A 20,809-nucleotide genomic window follows, 5' to 3' on the forward strand; every position below is an offset into this window, starting at 1 on the left:
TTCAGCAGATGGCGAGAAACCGTTAAACAACAGTGTACATAAAACATAGAATTGTATATACCAATATATAACAGCGTGGAAATATAAGACACTGCCGGTAATATCTCACCATAAACGCATGGTAGGGAGCAAAAAGAACAATTGAACATAGGAAAGAACAAAAGATACAAAAAAAACCTAGGGCCCGACATATCAAAGTATCAAATTGCAGTTACAGTATCCTCTGGGGAGATATTTACAACATGTTAAGAAAGCAGGAAAGGTGCTACCCCCACAACCCATTAGTACGCACTCACTGTTTGGTTGTGTGCGCCAGTCACTTAGATGCAACCTGCGGATAATCTTCAGATCCGATAACTTCCTCTGTCTTAGCCAGGCAAGGACCTTATAGCGCAATGCTAGTCTGGACTCTTTTTCTTCAACCTTCGTGATATTGGTAATGACAAAGTTCCTTTGGTCCATGATAAAGTCAAGGGAACTAATGTCATTTCTTTTTGGCATTTGTGTCTTTCTTAATTGCAAACTCTGTGACGCTACCCGCTTAAGTTTAGCACTCATCTCTATAAAGTGTTTCGCTGCTTTTTGGCCATATTCAGGTACAGGTAAGGAGATAGACATTTCCTTTATTGAACCTTTAAATACTCTAGTGAAGGTTTTGGACCTCTCCTTGATGGGTGGTGTTAACCCATTGGACACTGTGGACCCCTCATTCGGGAATACAGTTTGTGTGGCTTGATCTATTGACTCTCTTTGCATGTTGACTTGGCAGGCGCTGGCCGGCTTAGGAGGCTTTAACAAGGCAACCGGGCTGTGATGGACGTCTGTTCGGGAGGCAATGTTCACTCTAGGCTGACGTAAATTCATCACCCAATCATTCAACAAATCCACCAGTAAGCCAAGATCAAAGGGGCTAGTGCATAAAAGAAGCTCTTTGGCAATACTAACCATGAGAAGAGGCCATTGAGGAAGAACAGTATGTTCTGATTGAGAGGACGCGGCTGGAGAAGGGATTGACTCAGTTGAATCAATAGCTCTAGTTATTTCAGTTATATCTGAGAAAACACATCCAATAGGATCAGGCTTCGGTGAAGGACAGTCCAGTACCCGGGTTAGGCAATTGCTAGGGGAGCCAAGGCCCGACTCAACCCCCCCACACCCCCCGGGGATGAGATTTATACAATCCAGGTTCCTAGCCAATTGGTTGCTCCCAATACCCTTCTTGGTTAAGGCCATAGTATCAGCCGAAAATCCTCGTTAGAGGGGTTAACCAGTGGGTACGGATCAAACAGGAGTAAAACAAGGTGAGACAAAGTAAGCTACACCTCCCACAGGAGGATGGGCTATCACGCCGGTATTCGAAATGGAGACTAGCGCTTACCACAGTGCTTACCGCAGCAATTTAGATGCCTCACAGACTTCCAGCCAGAGTGCCTTGTCTCGGATGGCAGCATCCACCCAAAAGGACTGTAGGGCAGCTGGTGATTCCAATGTCACTGGGGTATTTAATAGACTGTGACTTTCTTCTTGTGTCACAATGGCTTTTTACCTCTTCAGGACTGTTACGGACTGCTTCTCCTCTCCTCCTGTGCTCGCTTTACTCTGCAGCACCTCTGCAAACATGGTCCTGGCTTTGTTCACGACCTATCAGTCTGCTGCGTCTGGCTAGCGGTCACACCACCACTTTTCCTCCACTCTGACTCAGGATGCCTCTTGATGTGCCATCCTTTCACTTCAGCATTCCGCATTTCTTCCCTTTCCCAATGTCTTGCATTGGCGGCTTCACTCGGCTCTCTTTCTCGCATTGGACGCTGCACATTCCAAACTCCTTCAGTGGGTCTCAACCAACTGATATGAAACTCCCGGGCTTTCTCTCACCCGAGGCCCTCGCCTCTCAGTTTTATGATGTTCTCATTGGGGCTCCTCGACATCTTGTCGAAGTCCTACTTTTCTTTTGGATGCATACTCGGTATGGTTTCCAATGTTCTTCTTTGTCCCATTTTTCTGGAAATTTTCTTTCATAGACACCAAGGATGCATTTGGTTGACAATAACAAATGTTGATTTGTTCTTCATGTCTTTATTCATAGCATGTTAATGACAATGGGGTAGTGATACCTTTTTAGGGAGTTCCTCACAGGAATGGGAGTGCTTGTCCCCAGAAGGGGAGACTCTCCCAGTGAGGCCCCGCTTGCCTCTACCCCTATGGAATTTTGCATAGCGGGCTCACCTCTAGCCTCACAAGGCTCCCCCCTGGGGAGAAGTGACGGAATCCCATGATTTGTCACAAAATAGAATGGATGGTTTACTATGTGTAGTGAAATATTTTGGTAAACATGCACTTTCTACAGGTTTATGCTCTGCTTCTTCAAGGGTTCTCCTCAATGCCAATACATCTTTTGCGTAACTTGTAAAACTGCAAGGTTGAGTAAGAACAGATTAGCCAGAGATGCATCCGGGATAGTGGGTGGGGGCTTGAGGAGTTTGTTCAACTTCACACAGAGCAATGTCTACTATAGCCCCAAGTGTGACTCTTCAATAGCTTGGAATATCTACTTGGCGATAGAAGGAATCAGACGTCTGAGGCATTTACAGGTTGATAATGAATGGTGTGTTTGTGTGCTCAAATCATGTACACCTCTGCCATGTTTCAGGGCAGAAATATGTTTGTGAAGTTGTATGCTACTGTATCCATGACAAGGCATTACCAAGTCCAGAATAATGTTACCCTCTCCCAGTGGGACCGGTGATGCTGACCATTGAACATTATTGGTGCAAATTGAAGAGGTGTCCCTAGAGAATTATCTCTATGGATATTCAAAGAAGTGAGCTGAATAGATTATTAAATGGGTCTATTTTTATATGGCTGCAGTGTGTGTGTGTGTGTGTGTGTGTGTCTCTAATGCCACAGCCCACTGAATAAGCAGCTGTTTAATGTAGGATATTTAGATGGCGATTTTGGAGAGTCATGGGGTTAAATGTATATCCACATAAAGATACATATGAATGCATTTCTCGTTCTACCTCAGGTTTCCAAGGATTGGGTGTGAGGACCCAATTTCCAGTAAGGGTTGTATTACCCGCACAGCAGTTTACATTTTGCCAATGAGCAGAAGGCACGGTTAACTTTATACCAACATTTAAGTCATCAAGATGGAATTGTGTAATCTGCTATGGAGATAAATATAGTATTGAACTTTTAACAAAATGTCCTCAAGGAATGGAAGACCCAAGATGTTGGCGACCACATATTTTCTAGATGCACTGAATAACCTGTTTGAAGACCCACCTGTAAAGGGGCAGTGATACAGTTTAAAGAACGTGTTGGAAAGTGGATCCCATACCTTGCCATAGAATTAAGTAATAATCAAACCGTACAACCTTGCAATAATAGAAGATGAGTCCAAAGGAGGACAGTGGCCTTTAAGGGTGTATTGCGGGTGGTTATAGATAAGCTGGTGTGTAGAAAGAGAGAGACAGAGGCAGAGAGAGAGACAGAGAGAGAGGCTTTAGTTGCAGCAAGGGAAGATTAACCTCTGTAAGGAAATTGACCAAAAATAACAAGCTGGATAACAAGCTTTGGCTGAAGGCATTCAACAAAACCTATTACGATCAAGGGGATTTGGAGTGGCAACCTCCTTAGCTGAAAAGGGTGTCAACAGTAGCAAACAACACTGCACATACTAGAAGCGTTGGCATGAGGGCCCAGTTAAAGTAAAGGAAGCAATGTTCACTCTCAGGAGACAATGTATGTATAAGAAGGTTGTGAATAGCTTTTTTGTCCCTCCGAGTGACTGAATGTTTTCAGATAGGGTTCGAGATGAACCCAGACTTGTATCGTTTAACAAGGAATGCATAACAACTAATTACAACATGGTAATGAATGTTTGTACATATCTACATGCTGTAAGTACATCTCCTGCTAAAACTACAGGATGTTGTAATTCTATTTCAATTCAGAAGGTTTTGGGCTCTTTATGAAGACTTCTCCTAGCAACACACATGTATATTTGATTTCTGCATACATGGGTGTGAGTTTGTGATTTGGTCTGTAAGCCCCAATGATACTTGGGGCGGTTCTGCAGCTCACTGATACCCTAGCATGCAACACTCTTACTCTAATGATTAAAAGTAGCGTACCGGACAACTTGATTTACCATTTTATTGACAGATCTAATGTACCCTGTGAAGGCAGATGGGTGGGCTCAGATTAAGGAACAGCACAATAATGCCATCCAACATGAACTCAGACAGTCTCAGCAGGTTATTATACAAATATGCAGAGCCATTGATTCAGAGAAAACAATCACACAATAACATGCAATAAAACTGTGGATAATCAAATGTCATAACAATAGTAAAGATCAAGTGGTCACAGCATGGAATCTATGCCTTTGTTCTCCCCGGCTTCATTACTGCAGCTCCTTACACCTGGGCCACTGGGATCCAGATGTCCATGATGATCAGCCTGAATTGTCTTCATCAAGATAGTAACTGACCTGGGATGCTGTGACTACACCTTTATCTACACTTCTCCTGCACTGCTGGTTGACCATTTCATTTTTACTCTAGTACAAAGAGCATGGAAATGCCCAAATGCGGTTCTGTACAATAGAACATGATAAATAGAAAATGTAAGGCGAAAAACAAAACTGAAAGAGCACACAGCATGTTACAAGAAGCAAACTTAAAAGCATGCAAATAAAACCAAAGGAGGTGGAACCAACAATCAGGGTATAATGCACAAACATCAAGACAATTTGGGTCTCCTGCTCAAGAGGTCAGAGGGGGTGTAGGGCAGAACAGTAATGGCACAAAAACAGGGCCACCGAGAACCAGGTCTGTGGGTCTTCTGGCCAGGTTACGGTCTAGGCTATACATGTATTTGTGAGGTCTGTTTTTGATCATGCTTCGGAAGCTGCCAGAAGCAGGCCTAGTCCATCACAATTCATCCTCTCTTTGGAACTGCTGATATTATGGGCATGGAGTCATAACAGGCACACAAAACTGCAATTCCCTTGCCCGTTAGTGATCCTGGCAGATAATTTGAAGAGCCCTGCAGGGATGACCTAATCGCTGAAGATAAGCAGTCTGGGTCTTTCAGATGGATTGTAGGGCCTAACGGGAATGAGGTCCTACCTGATTTCACACAACTTAGTAAGAAAAACAAACATTGTATAGCTCCTGAATAAAAGCTGGTGGGAAACTACTCTTAAATTATTAAATAGAATTTAAGCTTGTCTCGCCTGTTTCAGGCTTAGTCCTAGAGAATAATTTCCTTTAACTGAGTCGCAGAGAAGAGGATGCCTGCAGATATTTCTGACTTGGTTTAAGAAAAGTGGCTGGAATCCAGGCAACAACAACCTTTAAGTAGCAGAGCCACACTTTGATAGTTTGATAAACGTTGGTAGTTTGATAGACAATAATATTACGTCAAGTTAGGAATAAAGAACAGGACTCGAGGAATAAAATATCACTAGTCGTTTGGGTTCTCTGCATTTGAAAATGAACATGATCATCAGGGTTGACATACATAGCAATGAAATGTACTCTACAGATACACACAGATGGATGGTCCTTTACATGAGATTGTACATCTAGATCATGAGGTTCGTTTTTTTAATTTAGGAAGAGCATCTTAAAGACTTTTCACAAACAGCATTTTCAGAGCCACTCAGACTGAAAGACATGGCCACCCTTTGCCTTTCTCCAAGAATATCACTTTTCACTTGGTAAGATCTTTCTTCACGAAAACTCTTGATTTCCTAATTGCTCCAGAGTGAAGGCCAATTGAAAAGGGTGGCAATACCAATTGAAAAGGGTAGGGATTCAGAAACCTAGGGAAGCTGGGAGGTCAACAGGTATTGTGTCCAGATTAAACATAACCTTGCACTACTTTAGTTATCAGATAACCTAGATTACAGGAAGGAGAAAGCATCCCATGTAACAAGGAACCAGGAGGTCAAAGTGGATTTCTGGAGAATTATCATTCGGATCAACGATAAACATGTTCACTATAACATAAATGCTGAGAACAGGTGGTCCAGAGTCCTGAACATTTGCCTGGAAGCAAAAGGCAAATAAAAGACCTGTTTGAGAGCTAATGAGGAAGTAGGAATATAGTGGGCATTCTCTGTGGTATTGTTTTGTAACAAATAAATTAAACAAGCGTTTTGATCAAGATCTTTATGAGACGCCCTTTCTTGGAACATGGACTCATCTGATATGTTGTACAATGGAGCAAATATGTGGGATTAATAGAACATCTTTTAAGACAGATCAGTGTAATTGAATAACTCGGAAGCATAACTCGGAAGAAGGCAAGGTATTCCCTGTAGCTATCCTACAGAAACAGGAAATTCTGACCAGCGAGATAGAAGCATAACTCAGAAGAAGACATGGCATTCCCTGGAGATATCCTACAGAGAAGGGAAATTCTGACCAGCGAGATACAAGCATAACTCGGAAGAAGGCATGGTATTCCCTGGAGCTATCCTAGAGATATGGGAGATTCTTACCAGCGAGGTACAACCATAACTCAGTATAAGGCATGGTATTCCCTGGAGATTTCACACGTAGATGGGAGATTCTGACCTACGAGATACAAGCATAACTGGGAAGAATGCATGGTATTTCTGGGAACTATCATACTGAGATGGGAAATTCTGGCATGCGAGATACGAGCATAACTCGGAAGAAGGCATGGTATTCCCTAGAGCTATCATACAGAGATAGGAAATCCTGACCTGTGAGATACAAGTATAACTCGTCTATTCCCTGGAGCTATCCCAGAGATATGGGAGATTCTTACCAGCGAGGTACAACCATAACTCAGGAGAAGGCATGGTATTCCCTGCAGATTTCACACGTAGATGGGAGATTCTGACCTACGAGATACAAGCATAACTCGGAAGAGGGCATGGTATTTCCCAGAACTATCATACTGAGATGGGAAATTCTGACCAGCGAGATACAAGCATAACTCGGAAGAAGGCATGGTATTCCCTGGAGCTATCCCAGAGATATGGGACATTCTTACCAGCGAGGTACAACCATAACTCAGGAGAAGGCATGTATTCCCTGGAGATTTCACACGTAGATGGGAGATTCTGACCTACGAGATACAAGCATAACTCGGAAGAAGGCATGGTATTTCATGGAGCTATGTTACAGGTTTTGGAAGCAGCATTGACCATTTTTTATTTGTTTTCACTTTTGCATTGGATATTTTCATTTCAGTACTTTGACAGCTGATTAAGTATACTATAACATGCATATTAAAACAGAATTTGCGCCCTTTCATGCTAGTTTTAGAAACTTGACTGCATCTGTTAAGCCACTTCTTTATTTACATACCTCACACATCCTTTAAAGGTTACTTATGAAACTGTGAGTCTTTCCATGACAGATGCTTATGGTCCTGCCATCCAATATTATATAAATCTAATAAGAGTACTGCAATACACAGGTTTCATTCCACCAAAAATATTGGTAATTCAATTGCTGTAGTGGATAGGAGATGCGTTTGTATGTTTATTTTATTCTTGACTGTTGTTGTTCAATTATTTTACTTTTCTTTTTTTTTATCATGTAAAAATTGTACGAACTTGTATGAATATGCTGTAATGGACTTTGAGCAATTTTAAAAAGTATGTGTAAAAAACCCAAATGCGGTTATATCACAATAAAAAAAAATATATATATATATATTTCTCTGTCATTTTTACGCCCCATCACGCGTTCTTATCCCTCTTAAGTTATAGCCCATGAAACAATTGCTTGAATGTAAAAGGGATTCAGCACGAACAATCAGGATTATTTCTGGTTCAAGCACAGTGCTGTGGAGCTCCTTCCGTGGTGAGTCTCTTTATAGCAAGCATTTCCCATATCATACATGGCTGCAATGCTGGATTGTCATTAAAAGGCCTCTGAAACTGTGTATGTGGATATACAGCAGGTGGTCTGATGTATTTCCCCATCATTGATCTTGGTCCATGTGAATGAATTTGCTTCCCATTGTAGAAAACCCACATTTCATGGATAGTGAAACCCCTGATGAAGTGGAACAAAGGATCAGGGGATGCTGCACTTTCAATACTGACTACAGATATGAAAGACAGTGAGGAATGAAGCGTGCAAGCTGAATGCAAACATATCCACCAACGTGCAGGCTAGTCCTAGCTTTCAGCATATGTGTATCAGGTGTTTCAACTTGCCCAAGATCAAACTCATCTAATCATCAAGCATCTGGATGTGCTATTTAGGGATCCACTGCAGGTGACCAAGGACCTCATTGACAAAGTGTGATTTATACCAACGATGGCTTTATCAAATATGCTCTCTCTCATTTTATCTAATACTGCATGTAAGCATAAAGCTTTATTCAAATTGTACTTCGACAACTCATCAAAGCACATAGTGCACTCAATAATACCCCATAGAACCATGACTGTGCAATTCGACCAATGTCAACCAGGGGGCAAATATTAAAGTTGCAAACTACTAGCCACCCATAAATTAAGTCACTCACCATCTCAATTCTATACATGCACACAGAACGACATTTCTTATTTGCCCAGACTCAAATATCACTAGCCAATAAAACAATACAAGTACATAAATAGATAAAAAGGCAAAAAGTTAAAACCACCAAAAGAAAACTATACTATAGATAAACATCAATCAGCTTTGCCAGAGAAATTAAGAGTGCACATAAACATGTCATTGCCTAGCATTCCTAGTAGTTGCCCAGTAGCAAAGACCCTTTCCATATAACCCCTTCATGAATAATACTCCCACGTGGCATTACATGATGCTAAGAATGCAAACGCGGGGCAGCATTTCCTAATGTTAATTGATTTCAATATGGGAAACAAATATTTGATGCACAAATCTCCATATCTAGGGCAGATATGAACCAAGTGTGTGTCTGACACCACCTTTTTGGGGCATAAAGGACAACTGCTATTCCACAATTGCTTTTCCTTACCCCAGCAATAAAGACAGGAACGTGTTGGCAGTAAATTAAAACCAAACCTTGTAATCCAGAGCGTTCATAGAGATGTACTCTAAACCTAGGCCTGGCTGCATGCTTGGGAAAGAGATGGTCTGAAACTCCTTACTGTTTAGCTCAGAGGCCAGAACATCCTCCAAACATACCCACGCTTCTGCGCCAATATAATACTTTCATATGTTCCAGTTGTATGTGCAGCTATATTTATACTGTCAGGTGACGGTGATAAAGGGCAAGAGGTCCATTTCCTCTCAACCCAGACAACATTTGCTAGTAAAAAGTTTAGTATAGTGTAACATAACAACTGCGCTTCTCTGTTAATACCAACCAGCAGAACATGTCAGAAAAATAATTGTCTTATATGATTGCAAACAAAACTCTTACCGGATTAATGGGCTGGTTCTCTGTTCCAAAACACAAACTATCATCAATCAGAAGAGGTCTTTGTTTCTCAGAAATTTTATTTTCTGTTATGGTGTCTGAATGGCTTGAAATTGGGAACATAAAGTTGCTCGTTCCCGAGTCTATTGTTAAACAGGCATCGTGAGAATAGGTCTGTAGAAAAGCTCTGACCCCATCAATGCCCACAAACTGAGAGGCGGGAAGTGAATGGAAATTAACCCCTGATGACCCAGAGAGCTGGGACTCCCTCCACTGATGAAGCCTGATGGCCACAAGCAGAATGACCAGGAAAAGGAACAAGAAGGAAACAACAGCAACAGCGATCACCAGATACAGTGTGAGGTCCGACTCCATGTCTGTGGGAGCTGAAGGGTTACTGACGTCATGAAGCATTTCCGGCATACTGTCAGCCAACACTATGGTGACTGTCACAGAGGCAGAGAGAGGAGGCTGCCCATTGTCCCTCACCGACACCACCAGATAGTGTTTAATGGCGTCTTTCTCCATAATAGGGCAGCCGGTCCTGATTTCCCCAGTGTGGAGACCTACAGTAAACAGGCCCTGGTCTGTGGCCCTCAGCAACTGGTAGGAGAGCCAGGCATTCTGCCCAGAGTCCCCATCAACAGCCACCACCTTAGTGATCAGATACCCCGGCTCAGAGGAGCGAGGAGCCATCTCCACCCCAGAGGAGCCATCCGTGGGGGCCGAGGGGTACAATATTTCAGGGGTGTTATCATTCTGATCCAGTATAAAGAATGTCACAGTGACATTACTCGCGAGAGCTGGAGAGCCGCCATCCTGGGCCTTCACTTGGATCTGAAAGTCTCTGAACTTTTCAAAGTCGAAGGATTGAAGTGCATAGATGACGCCAGATTCAGAATTAATGGAGATGTAGGAAGACAACGGCACATCCCCAATGTGTCCCTCAACGATGGAGTAACTGATCCTGGCATTCTTGCCCCAATCCAAATCTGTTGCGTTGGCAGCAAAAACAGAAGTGCCTTGAGGTATATTTTCCATTATGCAGGCGCTGTATAACACTTGTTTAAATATTGGTGGATTGTCATTTTCATCTGTGATCTGAAGGTTGATGTTTATATGTTTAGACAGCGGGGGAGTTCCACTGTCGGTGGCTGTAACTGTTATGTTATATTGTGAAACCTGTTCTCTGTCCAAAAGTGCATCAGTCACTAAACTGTAATAACTCCCAACTGACCTCTTTAACTGGAACGGAAGATGAGGAGGGAGGGAACAGGTCACCTTACCAGGCGCGCCTGAGTCCCTATCAAATACCTCCAGGAGAGCGATGACTGTACCCGGTTGGCTGTTTTCTGGTACTTCTTTGACTTGTGAAGACATTAATATTTCTGGGCTATTGTCATTCACATTAATGACCTCTATCAGTACTTTGCAACGTGAAGATAAACTCCCGTCACTTGCTTGGACTTCAAATTCATAAAACTCAGATTCTTCAAAGTCCAGATGTTCTGTCAGGGATATCCCCCCAGTGATGGAATCAACCTGGAATTTCTGTAAATCCAGGTCCTTAATTTTGTGAAAAGAATAGGTTATTTCTGAATTGGAGGCCTGGTCGTTATCAGTGGCTATGACAGTGCCCACCAGAGAGCCCTTAGGCAGATCCTCCAACACGTTGAACTTAAAAATGGACTGGTCACACACTGGGGGGTTGTCATTCACATCCAAGACATTGATCTGTACCCGCACTATGCCTGACCTGGCCGGGTTCCCCCCATCAGTGGCTGTGAGGATTAAGCTGTGCACTTCCTGCTCCTCCCGGTCCAGTGGTTTTTCCAGCACCAGCTCTGCAGATTTTGCACCGTCTGCACCATGTTTCACATCCAGCGTGAAGTGTTCATTTGCACTGAGCTGGTAGCTCTGGAGAGAATTTGCCCCCGCATCTGCATCTTGGGCCTCTGGCAGCACAAAATGTGTCCCTTGTGCAGTGCTTTCAATGATTTGCAAAGATATTTGATGAGCGATAAACGCCGGGGGATTGTCATTAATATCTTTTATTTCTAGTTCCACTGAATACACTTTCATCATTTTCTCAGAAAAAATCTCTATGTTTAAAAGACAGAGGATGACGCTTCTACATACTTTTTCTCTGTCAATCCTTTCATTGGTGTACAATCGCCCGTTGTTTGCATTGAGAGTAAAATATTGCTTCCTACCTCTGGACACGATGCGGGCTCCCCCTTCTGATAACTCCCGGGGGTCCATCCCCAGATCCAGAGCCACGTTTCCCACAAAAGAGCCTTTCTTCATTTCCTCGGGAATGGAATAACGGAGCTGCCCAGAAGCGGCTGCCCAGCTTGTCAGCATTGCAGCGACGAGCAGCAGAGGAGCCCGGGGGTCGCAGCCTCTAAGTGTCCGAGCCATGGCAGAGGGGAGTACCTCGGACTGCCTCGTGTGCAGGAGGCCACCTTATGGATCCACGGTCCGCAGTGCAGTGAGCTTTTCATAGAGACTCGCTCCAATTCCCAGACCGGCTCAGTACCTGTACCACGTGGTCATCAAGCTCTATTATTGCATTTCTCCCTCTGGCTGGTGAACAGCGACACTCAGTGTCCTAACTATGAACAGCAGCCATTTACACATAACTGTGCGCTGCTGCTAAATGGGAGAGCTGCTTTTATTTTCTCTTTGTTTAGCTGACGTTACACTGCCCGAGCAACGAACCAGAGGAAGGGCATTCACCTTTCCACCTACCAACAGTGAGTTTTCATAAAAGGTTTATAAAAAGCGTAAGTGGGCTGTGTGTTTTTTGGGGAGAATAAGGGCTGTGTATAGGGCAGCAGTCGGTATCGCAATAAAAACATATTGTAGAACTACGCTAATCTATTTGTATGCTAATGAGAGATATTTCTATTAAATATCTTCCAATCTTTGACATGTATTTTTTTCCAGGAATGCAACACTAGACATGTCCATACTCTCATTGAACACACATGTGCATAGTTCATTCTGCCTGTTGATGAAATCATGTATACGTTTCCTGAGCCGTTAATAACGGATTGTTTGTGGCTACAGTACAGTATCTGTGCACATGACACAGGGCCTCATTACGACCCGTGTGGAATGGGTTAACGGGCTCCGCTAATGGAGGCGGACCCGTTAACACCATTCCGCACGATTACGAGGTCCCCTCACGGGACCCGGTAAGGAATGTCTGGTCAAACCAGGCGTCCTTATCGGGTCCCGCGAGGGGACCAGGGAGCTAACAACGGGCCGGCCGTAATCGGCCCGTTGTTAGCTCCTTCCCGCATTCCCATTGAGCCCTATAGGGTCTCAATGGGAATGGGGAAGGACAGGGCCCGGGTTCCCTGAAGGAGAAACTACTGGGCCCTCCATAGTTGGAATGGCCCAGTAATTCCCCATTCAGGGAACCCGGACCCGGTTTTGGTGGCAGCCATGCCGCCAATAGCGGCATGGCTACCGCCAAAGCCGTAATGAGGCCCACACTGTTGATTTGCGGCTACATTTTTGCCATGCAATGCTTGAATGCACGTATGCAGCGCAAATTAAGGAATCACCCGCTTCTAGGCGCTCACATTGCAGCGATTCACATATTTGTTCTCACGGGACGTAAATCTACTTCCTATGAAAATTATACATATTCTTCCTAGATCATGATGCACAGCCTCCCTCGCTTACACAATTACCTAGACAGAGCTCATTTCTAACACTGCCTGTAGGTTTTTTAAACACTTGGTACTAACACCTTCATAACCCCGGTAACAGGGAATCTGTAGAACCCAATATTTGTATAAACTTCTCCCAAATTAAACCATTTTCCCTCCTGTCAAAAATATACAGCGACACAGAGCATGTTGTTTATTGTATCCCTAGAAATTTCACATTCTCGCTGCCAGGGGGGGCCTTAGGGCAGGGCCGCCCGGACGGCCGCAAGGGGCGCTCTGCCTTTAGCCCCCCCCCCCGACACCCCAGTTCGCAGGAGCCTTTCAAGGACTCCCCCGAGCTGGCGTGGTGGAAGAAGGCTCACTCGGAGCGCATTTAATAACAATAGGGCGCCTGTTGTGCCCATTGAAAAATTTGGCACGTCTACCCACCTCCTCCTGCATGACCAGGGGCACGCGGGGGGATAGGAAACACATTTTCGTTTTGTTGCCTGGGGCACTGCAGCTTCTAAGACTGGCCCTGCTCGCTGCACTTCATACTACTTACATCCGTGCATTATCGCCTCACACCAGAAGAAAAGAGACATCAACTGGAGAGTTCATCCCAAGTAGAAACAGGCCACTGTGACCTCCACCACATTGCAGCTCTGCTTGATCTGATGCAGAGCAAGGCATGCACAATGCATCACGTAGTACGGGTGGCAACCACGTTGACTTTCAATGTTGTCAAAATCTACCTCCATATAACTGTCGTCTATTTAATTTAGGAGAAGGACGATGCCATTGCCTGTCTCAAGCACCCAAGAGACCAAAAGCATTTCACATCCCTTCCAATACATGAAATGATCATGTGATAAAGTTATCCACGAGTTTAACCTGGCACGCATGCAGGGCGCATTCTTTATTGTGGGTGAAACCATTTTAGATAACCTCAAATCTTATCAAGAACGAATGAGCTCAAATACGAATCTGTGATGGGTGGCTTACAAGCCAGAGCTGTTTTGGAAAACATGCATATTTCTGCACGTGCTTCAGTTCCCATTTTATTAGTTCCCTAAACCATATGCTGTCTTATGATTTGTAATGATACTGAATAAGTGCAGATCAGACACTGAGAATGGAAGGGAAAGTGGGAAATTGAGTTGGGGCTTCCTCAAGGGGAAGTGGAGTTTCTAAAATTGTTCACACCAGTGTGATTTTCAAATGGCTTGGAAAACCATCTGTTGTGAAGAGGCTTCAGGTTTCGTGTGGTGTGCTCAGACGAACAAGTTACTTACCAACTGGTAACGTTCTTTCGACTGGATGTTCCTCCAACGCATTCCACATCTTTGACATGTAATGTCTACAGCTGTGCACTTCGGAAACTTTTTCGGCAGAGGGCGTCCTGCGTCAATGGCGTCGGGTCCATGTCTCTTGAAGACCTCTGTCGAAGGGCGACGTCACAGGATGTTATAAATAGGATGCCCAGCGTCGTAGCCTCAGTTTAAGTTTTTTCCCCCCACAGCGTGTGGCACCAGTCCCATGCCTGCTGGACTACACTTAGCCTTGCGGAAACGGAAGCTGCAATCGCATAGGAAATTCTCAGGGGCAGGCTGGGAGGGCAATGTGGAATGCGTTGGAGGAACATCCAGTCGAAAGAACGTTACCAGTTGGTAAGTAACTTGTTCTTCGAATGGACTGTGTCCTCCAACCCATTCCACATCTTTGACAGACTCCCAAAGCAGTACCAGTAAATGGAGGAGGTAAGAGAATTTAGAGAACCCAATTAGATTGAGGAATAAAGAACCGCCTTCCCAAAGGCCATATCCTGACCATGGATTGTATCCAGGGAATAATGTTTAACAAATGTATGGATTGAAGCTCAAGTAGCGGCATCACAAATATTCCTAATTGGAACACCCTGCTGGAGGGCAGTGGAAGTAGCCACGCCCCTAGTGGAATGAGCTCTCAAACGTTCAGGAGGGTCCTTACCCGCCAATCAGTAACACACCGTAATGGTAAGGATAATCCACCTGGACAAGGTCTGTTTGGTAACAGCCTGGCCCAATCGGTGTCCTGCATATCCTACAAAGAGTTGATCGTCCACTCTGACCCTGGACATCCTAGAAATGTAAAAGCTTAGAGCTCTCCTAGGATCCAACCGATGGAGTCACTCCTCTTCCTTACCAGGATGAGGAGGAGGGTAGAACGATGGAAGAACCATCTTTTGACTCAAATTATATTCAGAGACTACCTTAGGTAGAAGAGGGACGTACTCGCAGTACAACCCTGTCCTTGTGAAACACAGTAAAGGGTGGCTTAGATGAAAGTGCCTGAAATTCACTCACTCTGCGAGCGGAAGTAACCGCAACCAAGAACACAGTCTTGAAGGACAGTAATCTCAAAGGACAAGAGTGTAAAGGTTCAATCGGAGCACCCATGAGAAATTTCAAAACCAAATTCAAATCCCAAACCGGCACCTGGAGAGGGGACAGCGGGAATACATTAGTCAGTCCTTTAAGAAACTGAGAAAGCATAGGAATCTTAAAGTAAGAACATTCTATAGACGAGCGCTTAAAGATAGACAGCGCCGCCAGGTAACCTTTAATGGTACCCACTGGAAGGCTCCTGTGGGCCAAAGAAAGTAAGAAAGACAAAACCATAGGAATGGAGCACTGAAAAGGATCAACAGTGTGAACTCTGCACCAGTCGCAGAACTTACGCCAACGGTACAGGGATTTTGTTACAGGCCACCTGGCCGAAAGCAACACCTCCATCACGTCATCCGGGAGGTCCCAATCCTTAAACCTCAAGCTTTCAGATACCAAGCGTGAAGGTTCAGAGTCTTGACCTCTGGATGGAGAACCTAACCCCCATCGCGCGAGAGCAGATCCTCTCGGTAGGGAAGATGGCGTGGAGGGCAGATGGACATTTCTAGAAGGCCCGGGTGCCACGCTCTCCTGGCCCAATCTAGAGCAATGAGGATCATGTGGGAACCGAACCTCCGTAACCTCCGCAACACTTGAGGAATGAAGGGGACTGGAGGAAACACGTACAGCTGTGGGAATGACCAATCCACCACAAACGCATCTCCTAAGGCTCCTCTTGGAGGAAATTCCCTTGAGCAGAATCTCTCGCACTTCCAGTTGACACTGGTGGCGAAGAGATCCACTTGAGGGGTTCCCCAAAGGGCAAAGATCTCCTGAAGGACTTCCTGAGCCAACTCCCACTCGTGGGAGACCGTGCTCTGCCTGCTCAGAGCATCCACCACCACATTGTCGTCTCCGGCCAGATGAACTGCCGAGATTGAAATTTTCTACTGGATGGCCCAGAACCAGAGCTGCATTGCCTCTCTGCACAACGGGAGTGACCCTACCTCCCCCTTTTTGTTGAGGTAATGCATGGCCACTTTGTCGTCCATCATGATCGGGACACTCTTTCCCCGCATAGAGGGCAGAAACGCCTTCAGTACTGGAGCTGTTGGGAAGGTGTCAGATGCGACTTCTTGAAATTCAGGGAGAAGCCCAGCCTGTGGAGGGTGTGGCAGGTGACATCAAGATGATCCAACGCTAGATCGGGAGAGCGCGCCCGGATCAGCCAGCCGTCCACGTAGGGGCGTAGTAGACATGAATCCCCCCTCGCCTGAGGTACGCTGCCACCATCACAATGAGCTTGGTGAAGACCCTCGGGACGGAGGTCAATCCGAACGGCAGGACCCGAAACTGAAAGTGCGAGTCGCCAGCCGCAAACCTCAGGTACTTTCTGTGTGCGGGATGGATCGGCACATGAAAGTAAGCATCCTCGAGGTCCAGAGACACCAACCAATCCTGAAGTTGAAGGGACTGGAGGACTTGAGAAAGAGTGACCATCTTGAACTCGTCCTCCCGGAGAAGTTTGTTCAACCAACGCAAGTCCATGATGGATCTCAATCCAACGTCTTTCTTTGGGATAAAAAAATAAGGGGAATACCATCCCTTGTTCCTCTCCGCTACAGGCACCAGTTCTATAGCGCCTTTCTCCGGCAGGGACAAGATTTCCTGCGCAAGGAGCGGATCCAGAAACTTCAAAGAGAGTTTCCCCGGTGGATTGTCGTGAGGCTGCTGAAGGAAGGGAAGGCAGTAGCCGTGGGCTATGGTATGCAGAACCCACGCATCTGAAGTAATGGCCCGCCACTCTTCGAGATGCTGAGACAGTCTGCCCCCAACCGGCGAACCATGGGACATGGCCTCTTAACTGTTTGGAAACAGCTGCGGCAGTGCCTGAAGGCAAAGAGGCAGCTGCCTGAGCGGCTTTGGCACCATGATTTCCCCAAACACCACGGGTACTTTTTGCCATACGGGACCTCGAAAGCTCCCGATGTGAGTCGCGGCGTGAACCCGAGCCCGAAGGCGTGCCAGCCACGGTACGAGACCAATCCTGGCCGGCTTCGTCAGAAGGTGCGACCGGACCCGTGCCCTGCGATTGAAAAATCGCTAACATGGATTGTTTAAACGCCACCCATTCCTCATGAGTCGAGGCCTTCGTAGGGCACGTAACCTTCCGCGAGACACCATCCTCCGAGGAGGATGGGGAAGGACCGGTGACCGTGCTTCCTAGAGTGCCGGGACGAGGAAGACGAGTGGCGGGAAACACTCCGGGTTGACTGGCGGCCTCTCTCATTCTACCAAAGGAGGAGTAGTACCGAAAGGAGCCTCCCCTCCACTGCTGTCCCCTAGGACGAAAAGGTGGAGGTTGACGCACCGCGCTGCTTAAAGATTTCGCTGCAGCTATTGAGGTCTGCAACCTCTCAAGACTCTCGTCAGCCTTTCTACTCCTTCCGATGTGGAGAGTCACCCCTCGAGTTGTCAGTGGAAACCCCCTTGGACTAGGATTTGGAAGTACGGGACTTAACAGGCTTAGAGCCCCTACCTACCTGGACCTTCCCCTTCCGCTCCCTCAAGGCCTTGGCAGTCAGCGATTGGCATTTTGAGCAGTCGTCGGTGTCGTGCCACTCGCCCAGGCACCACAAACAAATGCGGGGGGGGGGTCAGTGAGTGACATTGTCGACTTGCAGTCACGGCAGGTCTTGAAGCCAGACCGCAGAGGCGGAGGGGTTGAAGAAAAAGACATCGTAATGATGAACACACAAGGCGCGCCGAGTCTCACGAAGTTAACACGTTCGCAGAAAACACAGATCTGGGGCTACGGGCACTGTGCATCCTATTTATAACATCCTGTGACGTCACCCTCAACGGAGGCCTTCGAGGGACATGGACCTGACGCCATCGACGCAGGACGCCCTCCGCCGAAAAAGGTTTATGTCAAAGATGTGGAATGCGTTGGAGGACACAATCCATTCGAAAACAAGTTATAGACTATCACCAAAGAAAATGTGTTGTATGCCTGGCTGTGTTCCTGCCTTGTGTGTATCCAGACAATGTATGCTTCTGCCAGGTAGCAGGAAACCTACTGAAAGTGGCGAAAGTTCGACATGCGACTGAATCCATAAATATGCCTTTAGTGTGTCAGATATCACTCAGTGGCATGGCCAGCACATACCATGGACACAAAAGGCTTGAGCCGCCCCAATAGTTCCAAATGAGGGACTTGTCAAGATGGAATGGCAAGAGAAAGGAATGTGATGTGTGCTGTCACTTGAACAGGGCCTTGTGTGAGCATCTGCTGCTGGCTGGATAGCCAAAGCCCAACACAGAACATCTCTGAAGCTGCATCACTTGTAGAGTGGGTGGAAACAGGAAGGACATAAATCAGCAATGCGAGGTGGAGGTTGTGAGATATAAATCAAACACTACATATTCTGAGCTCTTCCTTTCTTTATGAATAGATTCCTTGGAAGTCCATAATCAATTAATAATTAGCAAAATAGCAAACAGCATTGCCTGTTGGTAAACGAATCATGTTTTGATACAATGGTCTGTCCTGCCACCTCCGAGCTACAATGATTAGTTTAAGTGTTTTCATTAAGTCGACATTGTATCTAGGTCCTGCCACAATGTTAATGACCCTGCCCACAATACACAGTGTGGCAGATTACTCTGCACAATGGGCCTGCATTTGTGCTCGTCCGAGAGATTCCCAGTGAAGCCCTTCAGATTCCGTGCCGGGATTTCCCACGCTGAATGGAGTCCCATGGTGTTTCCTACCCTCTTGGTCATAGTTTTGTGGGCCATGATTGACCTATAGCTAACTCAAAATGGCTCCCTCTCTTTAAGTAAATGTAATGACCAAAAGACCTGGCTTCAAATCCACGTTTGGCACCAATGGGACACGCTTTCTTGCCTATCCAAACACATGCAAATCTGAATGAATCCACCTTGAATGGTTGTGCGGCTCAGTTGGGGCTTAAGACCTGTGCCCCATGTGCCAGTGAGAAGATGAGTCACGTTTTATGCCAGAATTGCATTAAGAAAGATACAACTAACTAACCTTCCATGTTGTGCCAGAGAAAGACACATTACTTTAGCTCGTTCAATGCAATGAAACACTTTAGAAAACCTTTATGTATGTAATATAAGTTATTCAAATGACTGGTGTCTACCACTAAACAGAAAACAGCTTGTGCTCACAGACCAAAATAGCACGTCTTTATCAAGCAGACCCTCACGTGCAACAAGAGGACCCCTCAGAAAGGAAGACGGGGCGCCAGCCTTTATGAAGTTCCAAGAACATAGGAATGCAAGTCCAGGAATGTTTTGACCACATCTGCTACCGATTCATGGGGAAAATGTTCCTGGAGAACTGGCGGTAAGGAGTATGGGCCATAAATCCAAACAAGTGCTGGTATGCCACTTACTGGAAGTGGCATTGTAGCCAGCCTACTAATCCTGCCTACCTTCTAGAATGTGAGACCCAGCACTTCTCAGAGGGTGAGATGGTCATGGTAGCATCCAAGCTGACAAGAATAAAAGCAGATGATGTCCACAGCACTGTCAGCATGTTTTGGATGGTGCTAGGTGCTGTTCATATATACAAACAGCCAGAAAAGAGATCAAAGAAATACTGTTTTTCGGATTTTGTATAATGTTCAATACAACAATATTTTAATTTCAAAGACTTCACTAAATAGGCAACCTCCTTGACACTATATAGTGACAGTTTCTGTCCTGCTTTGCAGAGCCAAGAAACCAGCCCATTTTGGATCATACGTTTGGTGTGAAGCTATCACCAGCAGAACTTTCCCCACACTGGCCAAGTGACTAGAAAGATCTCTGTTGGCGTATCCTGAACAGAATTCATAGCTGTGGTGAGAAAAACGGATAGCTTTTCAACTTCCTCTGGATTCCCAATATAGTTGCATCAATGAGAAACTGGAACACAGCAGTTTCAGAATATTAGCACAAATACCATTTCCGAAGAGGCTCGGGTTACATGGTGCTAATGGGATTTCCCTTTGGACGGACAGCAGTGTTGGCTTTTGTAATTTGGTGCATTTTAGAAACAGCATGGGCATTCCCTATCATGATGTCATATTTCCTGTAGAGAAGAGTAGTGTAATTGAGTGCCGACATTAATACTGCTCTCCTTCACACTAGAAATTGGTCCACCCTTGACCAGTCATTTGTCCAATCTACCAAGTCTCGTTTCGCAAGACCATTGTGGGGAACTATTCATCAAAGTACAGCATCCTGGGGTTAAAGGGACGGATGAGACACTTTTTTTCCAGAGGAGAAGCTGGCAGCAAATTCACCGACCTTCCTATTGACCAATACTAAAATGCCAAGGAGAGAAACATGCAACTAAATATTATTCCCAAAAAAGCA

The 20,809-nt window shown here is 45.4% G+C and overlaps 1 protein-coding gene across 17 annotated transcripts in view; it reads right to left on the reverse strand.

Annotated features, from left to right (window-relative positions):
- LOC138582666 (protocadherin gamma-C3-like) overlaps positions 1-20,809 on the reverse strand; it is a 1,158,828-nt gene that overhangs the window by 688,502 nt on the left and 449,517 nt on the right. Inside the window, exon 1 of one of the 17 annotated variants that reach the window (XM_069654171.1) lies at positions 9,394-11,832. The exons of the other annotated variants lie outside the window; for them this stretch is intronic. Coding sequence (XP_069510272.1) covers positions 9,394-11,811 — 2,418 coding nt within the window. The 5' untranslated portion in view covers positions 11,812-11,832. Of the gene's footprint in view, positions 1-9,393; positions 11,833-20,809 lie in introns of those variants that run through there. 17 annotated transcript variants of the gene reach the window in all.

Source organism: Ambystoma mexicanum, chromosome 3q (genome assembly GCF_040938575.1).
Source record: "Ambystoma mexicanum isolate Mex_15411 chromosome 3q, UKY_AmexF1_1, whole genome shotgun sequence".
NCBI classification, from domain to species: domain Eukaryota; kingdom Metazoa; phylum Chordata; class Amphibia; order Caudata; family Ambystomatidae; genus Ambystoma; species Ambystoma mexicanum.